Source organism: Mytilus californianus, unplaced genomic scaffold (genome assembly GCF_021869535.1).
Source record: "Mytilus californianus isolate M0D057914Y unplaced genomic scaffold, xbMytCali1.0.p SCAF_18, whole genome shotgun sequence".
Lineage (NCBI taxonomy): Eukaryota > Metazoa > Mollusca > Bivalvia > Mytilida > Mytilidae > Mytilus > Mytilus californianus.
The window spans coordinates 8,154,275-8,168,517 of NW_026262666.1; the positions used below are offsets into that span (position 1 = coordinate 8,154,275).

The following is a 14,243-nucleotide window of genomic DNA, read 5'->3' on the forward strand; positions in this document are numbered from 1 at the left end:
GTAAAAAAATTAAAACAACACGTTACAAATTGCATGCGTCCGAAGCGCTTTTCTGGAACTACATTCATCAGGAACGCTTAGAGCAGAATACTTGAAAGCCAAAGATATAGAAGAACCGAAACAGTCGAAGAGCTATATTCCCAAAAATGACATAAAAAAATAGCCAAATCCATCTAAGGTACACTTTGCCTGAGGGAGTTGAAACTTTAATTTCTAATCATTTCAAAAGTTATTAACGGACAATTTTAGAAAGTTTTGTTCTGAATCATGTCTGTACCGAAGTACTGACTACTAGGCTGATAGTCCACCAGCAGAGGTATCGACTGAGTGCTGTAAAAAATGACAAGAAGTTATAAATTAAGTCAGTAACCTTACTGAATAGTTGTATATTTGTACTGTTTCGGAAGTGTACTAAGTCACCGAATATGAACATAATCTATGACGAGAGCTGCGTCTCTTTGGTTATGAGGATTGTATAAATACAGAGCAAAATCCGGTCGTAATGTTGAAGCCATACATGATATCTCGTGTTAAGAGATACAGAGGTGACCAATTGCTTGGTATTTCCAATTTATAATTCAATTTGCAGTACGTTTTTATTGAAAGTGTTTTCATCCAGGAAGTTTATCGATAGATATATATACTTCCCATAACCCTTTTTTCATTGACAAAAATCTATTATTTAATGTAAATAAAAGAGATTACTTAGGATTTATTGTTTTAATGATTGTCAATCAGATGAATGGAAAACAATAAACAATGCGTGTTTCTTATACTTACTTTATTATAATTTTGTTCATTCATTTTTCACGCAGTTTTCTGAACATTATAAATAATTTGACACACTTATAACAAATATGCAAATCACGTTTGTTTTATCATAACGTAATTAAATTTTTATATTGATCGGCATTTAAATGTAACGGAAAACATTCTCTTTACATAATTTTTCTGATCATCATACTTGACGTGATAAAATCATATCTGTACCAATATAGTTTTTTCTTTGTCATGTCGATGTTCAGTTGTGCAGGACTACAGACTCCATGCCACCAAGCGCCACGTTTTATAGCACAGTTTTCTCCAGAGTTATCATGATCACGATCCTTTGTGGTGAATTTCCTACCATTGTTGTATGCCATCCCATTATCTAAAACAAAAAGCACTATTTTATAATACATCTTTGTACACATAATAATGATATTTCAATTGGAGGCAAACTTGGGGACTGACTCGGTACATTGACAAATAGTTTAATCCTTTCACATGTTGTGCCGTCTCATGCCTAAGCAGTCTTAACTTTGTTTTTACTAATTTTTTGGTTATGTAGATTTTTTTCTTTTTTTTTTCATTCTTTATCATATAATGTTTACCTACAACCAGAAACAAATACCTAAAACAATTATTATGGAAAGCGTTCGATAAAAAAAACCTGTCCACAGTATACATGTGGTATATAAGAAAACCTGAAATACATAAACCTGCATTACTTGTTATGCAACGGCTTTTAGGGTGGAAGGGGTAATATTATATTTATAGGTAAAACATGTACGATGTTTCTGAAAATTTAATTCTAAAGGTAAATTGTATTATTTCAAACGAAATTAAATCAAACGGAATACGTTTTTCAGCAATATTTTATTTAAAGAACATGTTAACTGGTGGAATTTCAGGTTAATCGAAAATGACAGCACAATTCAAAGTGTTCGATATTAATTGATTCGTGCATTCTAAATTCAATAAAACATAGGTTTATTTATAAATCAATGTATTGATACCTATCTGAATCAATAGTTACATATCTTTGTATATTCCCGTTTGTTCTTATGTATCATTTTTGTAATTTTCCGGTATTTTAGTTCAATGCATCCTCATTAACTGGTTTATCAAATATCGATCATCATACAAACATGGATCCAAATGTTCAGATTATAATTACTTAAAGTTTTAAATGAGTTTGCTTATCATAAAAAAATTAACAGACATTTAATCAGTTTGTGCGAATGTAATAATCATGCATTGATAGCATTTTTAATGGCACAGGGGTAAATAAAAGACAGGAAGAGAAGAAATGTTTGAATGATTAATAAAGGCAACATTAATTTTACCAATAGTCAAATGTCATACATCGTTTAAGGTAGCTCATGTGTCTTCTGCCATTTTGGATGGTAAAATACCAAAAAACAATTTGTCAATATCTTATATGAACAGTGCAAATTTAATGAGAATAATGTAATTCATTTGTTAGACTTTTCAGTGTGAATAAAGAATTGAATGTGCTTTATCATAGTTTATGCGACTTTTTATTTTCCTTTTAATTCTTAAAAAAAAAATTGATTCATATTTGTTTGTGTCTCTTTGTCATATAAGGGGATATAACTCAGATAATGTACCTTTTATACTGAACTGTTTTATGAATAAACCTATTTCCTCTTGAGGTAAACAAAATGAATCCCGTGATCCTATTTTACTTTTTCTGGTCTGAAAGCCCAAAATCAGAGATATCGTCTCATATAATATCTTAAAAGTCTGTGGTGTATATTTGTTATGAAACAAAGTTATGTTTTTCCAGGAACAATCTATACAAAATCTAAACATTTTTCATAACCTGTTGCTTTAACAAGACCCGTGACATAGAATTTTTATTATGTATTTGAAAAAACCCAGATATGGACTATATTTGGCAACCTATTAAAAGATTGTATCGATTTTAATTTAGACCTCCTATCTACATATCAAGGTAACAAAGATCATCTATGTGTTAGCTATGGTTGGTTTGATCGGAATTGAGGCCTACTTATCCGAAAATTAAATCACATTCGTGGAGGCCGACGGGTATCGAAATTTGGGTATAAGTAGAGAATGCTGAGTACCCTAGACATGATACCGGGTATCGATATGTTTGCCGTTTCTATAAGTTTTCACTTTATTTTCAAATTTAGTACAGAAATATGAACACAAAAGCAAACAGTAACTAGCTTACTTTGGATTCTCCTTAGCAAATGATGTAAGTCATTCATAGAGAACAATAATCTGAAATATCATTTATGTAAATGAACAATTAGATTCAACAAATAACTGGGTATCAAAGACTGATATTTAAGACATGTAACAAATTGTTTGAAGAGTAACAGAGTAACATCAGTTTCCAAGCTATTTGAATAAAACATATACGGCATAATGTTTGTTTGTATCTGATTACTTTGATTTTATTTTCGTGCACATATAGTAAGAAATGTAGCGCAGTTTACTCATTTGAAATTGAAAAAAAAATACCCGTTTAAATCTTCATTGCAGGAACGTTACTACATTTAGACAAACTTACCTAGTGTTCCACTATATCCCCCAATTGTGAGCTTGTATTGTGAATTCTCGTCACTAACACTAAATGTCTTGTACAAAGCATACGTCATCCAGTTGTATGTGTCCTTTAGATCTACTCTTAGTTCATATTTACCATTAGTCGTAAGAATGTTTAAATATTTGTTACCTGTAATGAAATATGACATTGGTGTGATTTCAATTTTAATTTGCGCAGCAAAAAATGTTTAATGTATATGTTTAATAACCACTAACACAACTTTGTTTACTTTTACAATTAATAAAAAAGAAACGGATTATAAACTTATTTATATTTAAAAGCAAAAAAACAGAATACTGTTTTTAAAATTTAATCTGGTAAATAGTGAACTGTACAATTTTTCAATAGTTAGGAACAAACTTTAAAGTACCATGACACATTAAACTACCATTACAACTACTAAATGACGTTTTCGGTTTATTTTCGACTTATGAGTTTAAAAATCCCTTTAGTATCTTTTGTCTCTCATTTACATTGACTGCGGTGGATAGTTTATTTGATCCAAACCGAATAAAATCTAATGCAACGAAACTGTGAATGATTTAAGGAATCGTTTAAATGAAACTCATTGTATTTTGGATTTTTATCTGCTGGTTCTCGGCTTAACTGATTTTGAATTTATTCAGTCTCGTAACCAAAAACAATGAGAGTGGATATATTGACTCAATTTCAAACGATACCATATTCGATGGAACTTTAAATGATTGATGGCATAGGTTCCGGAAAACGTATTGTATATTCAAGTTATATGATACTATTTTCGTCCTGAAAATACATGTTGTATTCAAAGATGAAGTTAAGGAACGAAAGAGATCCAAATATTATTAATGAAAAGAGAAGCATGTATAGCCTAAAAAATGGCTGCATTTCAGTTATTCGAAAACACTGACCAACGTTGTATCAAGATAGGTAGCGTGTGTTTTTCTTCTTATATGTTTGTATCTTATAAATATAGCAAAAACATTTAAATTGACAAAAAATACATATATTTGATTGTAAAAAATGGAAATAACAACGATACCGAACTTCAAGGAAAATTCAAAACGGAAAGTCCCTTATCAAATGGCAAAATCAAAAGCTCAAACACATCAAACAAATGGAAAAATACTCCTCCAGCTTAACACTTCTTATGCTACCTTGTTGGTTGTGGACTTCAAACCAACAAAACAATAGGTAAAAAAAACAAATGATGTTGTTGATACATGGAATAAAAAAGAAAAGTGTAAATTATGATTGTTACCCTATCGATGCTATGATATGTTAATCAAGTTTAAGTTAAGGGTACATTTGTCTTTCCAGATTTTAAACATCTCGTTTTCAGTGCCATTAAGTTTTCGATAAACTTGAAAAAAGAAATGTAACTTGTGATTCAAATGAATTTTGCTATTCATTTATTTAGAAGTGCAATATTGGTTATTACATTGGTAGTTCGATTACTGTATGTTTGGGGAAAACAAAAGAACAAAAGAGATATTATACAAATATATCATGCTAACGAGGGGTATTTGCCAAAAATACCGGTTGGGAGGTAAACACATTTCCAGAGCCGTTAGGCGAGGGAAATTTGTTTACCTTGAAACCGGTATTTTCGGCAAATATTCCTTGTAAGCATGATATAATTGTTTAATTCCACCGAATGTTCTTTGTATCCATCTTGACCTCAGTTTTTTTTTATTGTTATCAGGTATCATTTGGAGTTTTTGCTTGACTGTATAATTTTTGCATATACTGCAGCTGGAGTGTGCTATTTGCGCAGTCAGATTGCATTGACCGTATTATAATTTCTGATGTACAGTCACTGACCGTATATCTCCTTATGTATGAGTTTGACAACGCGTTTCCAATGAGTTTTATAAATGACGTCATAAAAGTTCAGGTTCGCGGAATTTTTACGTCATTCGCTCCAAATTAAAAAATGATGGTTTTTATCCTGAATATTTTATTTGGAACAGTTGTGGGAGTTGCAGTATATAAAGAATAACCATCAATTCGTGCTATTAGAATAAGAATAATTCATTGAGTTATTTTTAGACATGGTATTCCCCATCTGCCATGGTATTTGCTAGCAAATACCCCGGCACATGGAATTCCCTAATAACAAATACACTGGAAAGAAAATCTCAATATATAGAAAATTGTGAAAAATACCATTTCTCTCATCCAATCAAAATACAGTATTATTACATAAGGTGGAATTAAACAATTTAAACTTATCGATCACTCTTTAAATAATGTTAAAGGAATAGATATGTGACAAATATGTCAGGTATCAATATTGTTATGATACAATTATTTACAATGGTACTTACCAAGCCAGTATTCTTTCTGTGGATCACCAAAGCCTTCCCTATAATCGACCCAGTTTCTTTCGAAGTCTGTTGTTCCATTTACTCTTCTTTGTATTACCTACAACGCAATTACATATCTTTTGTAGTTCATTTGTACACTATGGAAAATAACCACATGACGATACATAAAACTCCCGACAACATGATGAATTACGTCAATTAAATTTGTATGCAGACATCATAAATCATAATGATTTGATATGTATTGGAAATATTTTATACCGGATTGGTTCTCAGTTCAAATCATTTATTTCTCGTTTTATTGATTTTTAGGAAATTATATTTGCTACAACAAAAAACTTGATTGCAAATGCATTATTACTTTGCATGAAATTAGATGAAAAATGGGAGTTCAGCGGTCGATCCTTATTAACAATTTACACAATTTGAAATGGACGGAATGTTTTAACCAAGTTAAACAATACAGCAAATTGCATTGCTTACTTTATAATATATACACATAATTAATAACTTTCTTAATGATTTTCAGTAAATTTAAATGTGCTGAAGATATTTAGACCTTGTCTGCCATTATTATTATCAGACTAATTCTCAATTAGCACAAGTAAGTATCAAAACTAAGAGTCATATCCAAATCGTTAACAAGTGAACATTCAAACAGTTTTAAAGAATAAAAGTATAATCATACTGTCCATCCACCTCCATCAGTGGACATATCACAGTAGGCTTTGATTCCATTTGTATATTCCGGGTATATGGTATATACTCCACTCTCCCGTTGTTGTCCTTTCATGTAGCTGCAGTCCTTATATTGTAAAGAAGCAAATGCACCTGTGAAATAATATTTTATTATTAATTGAAAGAAAACAATGATGGCAATAAGGAGATGTCACGGATCAAACACTGACACAGCACCTCGATCACACAACATACATCTACAGATTAACACAAAATCTTTAACCGTTTTGTATCATTCATAAGGTGCTTATCGTGTTCATTTACTGGTGATCTTTATTTGTTTAACCTTTGGTGTTTGATTTCCACTCTTTTTCAAAACAAATTCAAATGACAAACATAATCTCATCAAAAAAAATTTCCACAAAATATTGACGTCATCGTAACACAATTACGATATACCGAACCTACTTTAATGTAGCATATATGCACGTTGAACACTTTTCTTTTACTGATGTACTAGGAGAAAATGGCACAGCGCAAAACTAAAGGAGTCATCCTAACAATCTCTGAACGGCTAAGAACAACTATAAACTAACGGAAGAGGTTATATAAACGTACGATACCGATTAATATGTACACGTCACATTCGTCTTGAATACCATTCTCATGTATGTGTTCGAACAAACCAAATGCATAAGGCATTTAATGGCGATAAAACATGATAGATATTGGTTAAGGTCAATTTTGCCTGAGGTATTGTGACCTATGTTTAAACATAACTATCGTCCTTGCCACTCGGGCATTTATTGACAGCCAGACACCAGTGTAGCGACAGCACTGCATGATTGAATGACTTCCATAAACTAAGCTATATGCTAAAGTTTAAAAAGGCAAATGCAAAAAAAAAAAAGGAAATAAAAATCAGTAATAATATAAAAAATGTAACAGTAAAACTCGTCATAGGCCAAAAACTTTGCGGGAGTTGTAACCTAATAGTATTTGCATCGCGTAGAAATAAGAGAACAGACTGGTATCTGAGTCCGAATAATATGTGTAATAGGAATACATGCCTTCCTGTGGATTGATATCCTTCAAACTAGCACATTACAATTTAGACTCAGGATTTCAGCCGGGTAAAGCAGGTCGCATAATCAAATAAAATCAGCATTTGCTAGTCCTTAGATACATATAACATTTATAATTGAATAATTTATCACCAATTCATTTTTGCATTCATTCATTCATCCATTAGCAAATTGGTCAATCCGTCCATAACATTTTGTATATTCAAATAATCAATAAAAAAAATACACACAAATAAATAATAAATATATCTTCTCAACCATACCGGTACCTGATTTGCTAATTTGCGAATAATATCACCGGGGAATGGCTGCCCAACAGCAGCTAAACATCTCTCTTGTAGTTAAATGAAAGAGAAGTTTCCAATTTCTGTGCACACAAAATGTTTGTTTGTAGAAATAAGTTCAGTCATTCGTTTTCATACCCATGATATAATTGTTTTAAATTAAGACCATGCTTTCTTTTGTGTAATGAACTCAGACATTCCAGTCAAGAATATATACAGTCTATCGTCCAATATAAAGAAATGTACATCACAATCGATTAATGTTAAAAACAAATTTGTATGTTTATCATTTTGTTTGAAGATAAGTAACAACATCTTAGAATATAGGAATGAATTTTCATCTGCTGTCTGTTATTTCGTTGTTTTCCTCTTATAGTTGATGTGTTTCCCTCGGTTTTAGCTTGTAACCCAGATTTGTTTTATCTCAATCGATTTATGACTTTTGAACAGCGGTATACTACTGTTGCTTTTATTTAAAGGTTCTTTTTTACTATCATGATGATGTTTTAATGAAACCCCTGTAAAAAAAAAATGTCCGTTCGTATTGTTGTAGTATTCAGATGAACACAAAAAAATTGAAATGTTGTCTTTACAATGTGTGTCATAAAAGAAATTAAAACATTTATACTTCAAAATAAATGGATAATTTAGAGATAAAGATTTATGAATGACATAAGTAAATGAATTTTGGTCTTAATTCCACTTGTTTGATCTTAAAATCATCTAACAGTTCAAAACCTTAACACAATTGTACATTCAGTACTGTTCAGAAAATTTGCCTCCAGTGAAGCAAGTAATGTTTAGTAGCTTTTTTAGACAATTAAGTACTTTGATGATTTGAACAGATAAACAACAACTGGGTCAATATTAGCAGGAAACGTCAGGCAGGCGGTAATGATAGCATTTTCGAAAACTTCTCTGCCCATATCGTAAACTTGGATTTATATGAGGGTTCGTTTCGAAGCTGAGACATTTTCACATATGTGGTTAAATTTTCGGGGTAAGAAGTAAGATTCAGGTAATTTTTATAAAGTAGCAGCTTCATTAATCCTTAGGAAACCTTCTGCTTAGTACTTTCTTTTAACACCGTTATGAAATAAGAACGACTAAAAATGACACTACATAAGTTTGGCGGTTATTGGTCGATCGATAGAATGTGGTGGATGTTCGACTCACTAGCGACATGTTATCGGGTTATCAGATCATTAGCTATCAGTATAGTCGTCTGATCTGTAATTTTACCGATTGTGTCCCATTTCCAACGGACACTTTTTTGACTGAATATGGATTTGCCCCGTTTGGAGTTCACATGATTCTCTCAATTGTTGGTCGTTACCTTGATTTGCCTATTAATCGATTAACGAGAATTTAACATCAGCAAACTACTCTTGCTTTAACAAACAAACAAAAAAGAATTATCACTCTTAAAATAACATTATTTATTAAATTATCTCTTACATTAGATGGGAAATGCATATATAAGGAGAGAAAGGCTTATATCAAATTGCATTTTTCCTATAAAGCTTACTGTTTGTATTCTGAATTGATATGTTATGCCTCTTTTAGCTTCATAATTATATGTAAATTACATAGTTACTCTCCGGACTCATAATTTATATGAAAAATAATAAGCATACACAAAAGTTAAACAAATTATTTTAGAAAAATGTTGTATACGCCGTAAATGAATATTTACCAATTTGCATTCTTAAAAATGGAAAACAATAATATGGTATTTTTAAGAAGATATTTTTTTCAGTCTTTATTCTTTTCAAATACCAGAGGGACAGTCAAACTCATAGATCGAAAACAAACTGACAACGCCATGGCCAAAAATATAAAAGACAAACAGACAAATAATAGTACAGTTGACACAACATAGAAAACTAAACACTAAGCAACACGAACCCCACCAAAAACTGGGAGTGATCTCTGGTGCTCCGGAAGGGTAAGCAGATCCTGCTCCACATGTGGCACCCGTCGTGTTGCTTATGTTATTATAAATCCGGTAAATAGTCTAATTCGGTAAGTCACATTCGTGAAAATGGAAGGGTATTGTAGTTACCACATACGGAACATATCCGATATCATCTGTGAAACGGTTATTCCATAACGGTCAACCAACTCGTGATGGCGTCCGTAAAATTTACGAAGGGATGATTTCAACTTCACCATTTGGAACTCTTGGCTTAATAGCTTCCTTGTGAGCAGCAATCCTCTTTCAAGGAAATCATGATAGGAAACACAAGCCCGGGAATATCGTATCAATTGGGAGATATATACTCCGTATGCAGGCGCTGCTGGAATGTTGCTACATAGAAATGGAAAGTTCACAATTGGGAAGCTGAAATCATCTCTTTTGTCGTAAAGTTTTGTTTTCAACCGACCCTCATTGTCAATTTCTAGATGTAAGTCAAGATATGAGGCAGACTTAACTGTATCTGTAGTATCCTTTATCTCTAGTTCGATGGGATAGATAGATTTGTTCAACATAGTCACCAAATTTTGTATTATTTAGTGAGAGAACACTATCTATATAGCAGAACGTAGAGTTAAAGGATATTGCTAACTTCTTATCTTTCTTCCTATGAAGTTTCTGTATGAAGTCAGCCTCATAATAAAGAAACAGGTCGGCAAGAAGAGGGGCAGAATTGGTTCCCATTGGAAACATTAATGAAAAAAACTTGACAAACTATAGCCCTCATCATAATCAATACATCATTATTGATTAAGTTGCAAAATCTAATTTGATACACGAAAAGCGCATTTCGAAATTTGTTTTAACAACAGTAATTTGAAATTCGGGATATCAAACGATTGAGAAAACTAAACATAAAGTTGTACCAAACACGGGTGTCAAACCAGATAAGACAAAAATGACAGTACACTTCTATAAACGTTTTTCATTTCACCATTTGGATTTTGTTTACCGTTTATATAGTCAACCCAAAGATCAATAACTTTTTTGAACTGCATGTTCTTTAAGATATATTTTCTAGGCCGCTATCTAGATATCGGCAGTAATACTCTTACCAGGATTTAAAAAAAGGGGGTCAAATGTTGGAAAAAGTAATGAAAAAAAATACGTTGCTACATGTTTAATATACCACTTACGATTTATGTTCCGAGTTGTATAAAGTTAGTATATAAAGTTGTATTGCTCTGTTAACCATATCAAAGCCGTATTTATTCACAATAATATGATAAAGATGAATGACTAACGATGACGCAAATACACTTTTGTTTCGCATATGATATAGAAATGTGTTAACAGAGACTATGTAATCTGGTATTTCGATCTGAGCCGAGTGAGATTGAAACTGTGTAGAACGTATAGATTGTTTTGTCATAATTGTTTGTCATATAAGAATATAAGATACTTCCATGTCAAATCAGAATGAAAAATACTTGGATGTGAAATAAGAATAAAACAAACGTGCATGTTAAATGAGAATATTAAGTCAAATCAGATTACAATACAGTATAAAGTCAAATACGATGTAAAATACGAATACTGGGTACTATGAGGTTAATAAAAATATAAATTACAAAATATCTTCATGTCAAATGGGAATATAAGAAACTTTTATTCAAAGTTTAAACAAAGAAAATTAACAAATATTTAAAGATAAATCTTACCTTTTAGCATTGCCATCACATTTGTTTTCCATTCTTCTAATTCCTTCTTTTGAGTTTGCAGGTTAGTAGTACTTTTCATAAATTCCTCTTTCAATTCTCGTGACAAATCAGCAAATTGAGATTTCTGTTCACTCGCAAGATCAATAAAGTTTTGGTTGTTAGCATCTTCAGATTGTCGAATTTTAAATGTATATTCCGATATCATTGCTAATTTTAAACGTTCTTGTCTTTGTTCAAACCCACTCAACAAAGCTGTTATTTCCGTATTGAAGGTTGATTCACTTTCACTTATACTTTTGTTAACATCAGATATTTCAAGCTGTAGCTCACTTTGTTTTGCTTCAAGACTTTGAACTACTTCCGAAATGTGATTGTCATATTCTTTTTTTGTCTTATTCAGTTTAGACGAGTAATCCTGTAACATCGAGAACTTTGTATCATCTTGCTCCTTTTTCACCAGGGCTTTGATATCCTCAGATAAAGTGGATTTAATGTCATCACGGATGTACGTTTTCAATTGATTGTTCATTGACGTGACATCAAGTTCGGCGACCAATTGGGCATTAAGTTTGTTTGACACCAGAGGCATCCTTACTTGCTGACATTCTGAACTGGAGTTTGAACACGGTTTACCGTCAACGTGAACAGTAGCCAATAAAAATATATGTAAAATAAATATTATTATGTTTTCCATATCATTCATTGCGAGTTCGCTTAAACGTATCTCTGTATATCGAAGCTTTTGTAATGGTAAAATACTGTTCTTCTGAAGACTTGGAAGAACTGCGTAACTGACCTATAACATATATCTTTTATAATTACTCTCAAAATATCTTGTTTCGTCAACAGTCGTTACAAAGTACATCTTTACTTACATGTCTACATACTATAACCATCATGGTAATTGAAACATTAGTGAATAAGAAGTTCTTAACTCTAAGTGTATTACGTTTTGGCACTTAAGGCCCTTTATGTACATTTTGTATTTCTTTTGATGTAAGTATTTTGTTTTTACAAACGAAGGAGAAATAAAAATGACAAAAAATGTGGGCAACCAATTTACAAGTACAAAAATAATTAAGCTATAACAACTGTGTACTTTTATAGTTGATGAGTTATTTCTACTTCATCGAATCATTAACCGTAATTAAATATTAAAAAAAAAACAGTTTTTGGAAAAGCTACTCTTTTGGTAAATAGATGAAAACAAAACTGTCGTGATTGTAATTAATCCGAATGTATATAATAAAATGACAAAATTCTGACCAGGCAGTATATATGTAATTATTCTCATAACAATAAATTGTCGTCAGACACAACATTTTCAAGTACATACACGTCTTTTAATTTAAAAAAAAGTGTTTTCAGCGTTCCCAATGACAGTGAAGTAAATAGCAGCGATTCAAACGCACAAAGTGTTATTTCTACACATTAACACTGGGTCTATACCATAACTGGTAGCTTTTCATTTCCCAAGGAAATCATCAATTAAGTAGTCAGTGATTCGGTACTGAGATGATTCGTAACATACTTTTCTAAAATTCTCTGTTGATAAATTATGAGTGTTTATGAAATTAAGGATCCAAATCACTCGTCCAAAGTTGACCGTTATGGAATTAGGTTGTTTTGTCCCCTGATGGGTCATATAACTGGTAACATATTATGTTGTTTAGACACTCTTGGCTTTTTAAATTGTTAAATGTTATAATCTTTTAAAAACCCCGAAAGGATATCGGTTTCGAGTTTGATGTCAACCCTTCTATTCAAAAAACCATATTCAGCATTTTTCATATCGGTTAGGATATTAGAAAGGCCAAAGTCGAAATAATGTTTGTAATTTTTTTTTTTTATTCTATTTTCTGATAACTATAAAATGAATATTATACACTTACTTGTTTCCAAATTTGAAGTCAATCATTTGAGCAAAGAATAATGATACTTAGTAGCAACTGATGAGGTTGTGTGTAGAAGCAACTTTAAAAAAAAAAAACCCTTCTTAGACATTAGATTGATGAAAATAAATTCCTCGCTATGCTCACCAGTACTTCCTACATTTTACTCTGGGTCCAACCATTCTTAAACCACTTCCATCATTTAAAGTGTATCCCAACAGAATATACTTCATCAATAAATAAAAAAATGCAAGGCCACACATGAACATCGAAGATATATAGCTTAATTGATGTTAATATGTTTTAAATTTGTAATTACACTGAACAATAATGATAATTCATCACTAAACCACAAATAATACGTTGACCCCTTTAATTCTCTGATTTTTATTGTTTGGTTGTTTGATTATATGCATTTATCTCGCAACAGAGCAAGCTGTGCGGAAAATTTAAATTGCCATATGATTATTTATGGTACATTCAGATCTTCACATGACTTTCTGTTTATCTCAGGAAAAGGTAATACAGGTGTTATCGTACGGAGGAAAGGGGGTGGTAGGTGCTACCATATCAGAGTGAAATACAAAATTCGACAAAATTTTAGAAAAAAACTTACTAGGTAGAAAGTAAACTTACTAGAAAGACATGTAAATTAACTATAAAACGAATTAACACATGTACTAGTCACAATTTCTCCGTTACTACACTGAGAAGTAATAAAATGACAAAATTCTGACCAGGTAGGATATTTGTTTTCAGCGTTACCAATTACGGTGAAGTAAATAGCAGAGATTCTAACGCACAAAGTGTTATTTTTATACATTTCCATTACTGGTAGCCTTTCATTTCCCAAAGAAACCATCAACTAAGTAGTCAGTGATTTGGTACTAGGATGATTCGTACATACTTTTCTACAATTCTCAGTTAATAAATTATGAATGTTGATGACATTAGGGTGCCAAGTCACTCGTCCAAAGTTGACCGTTACATGCGTT

General features: G+C 31.6%; 1 protein-coding gene across 2 annotated transcripts; it reads right to left on the minus strand.

The window, feature by feature from the left end:
• Positions 1-764: 764 nt before the first annotated feature.
• On the minus strand, positions 765-12,199 carry LOC127726648 (ryncolin-1-like). Of its 2 annotated transcripts, none has more exons than XM_052234086.1 (5): positions 11,357-12,199; positions 6,359-6,501; positions 5,671-5,767; positions 3,326-3,490; positions 765-1,150 (listed from the first exon to the last, which is right to left on the minus strand). In XM_052234086.1, exons 1-5 carry the CDS (start codon positions 12,057-12,059, stop codon positions 939-941), a joined length of 1,320 nt encoding a protein of 439 aa, XP_052090046.1. In that variant the 5' UTR covers positions 12,060-12,199; the 3' UTR covers positions 765-938. The 2 variants fall into 2 exon arrangements, with proteins under 2 accessions (XP_052090046.1, XP_052090047.1); XM_052234087.1 differs by lacking the exon at positions 11,357-12,199 and adding an exon at positions 6,817-6,928.
• Between the last annotated feature and the right edge of the window lie 2,044 nt (positions 12,200-14,243).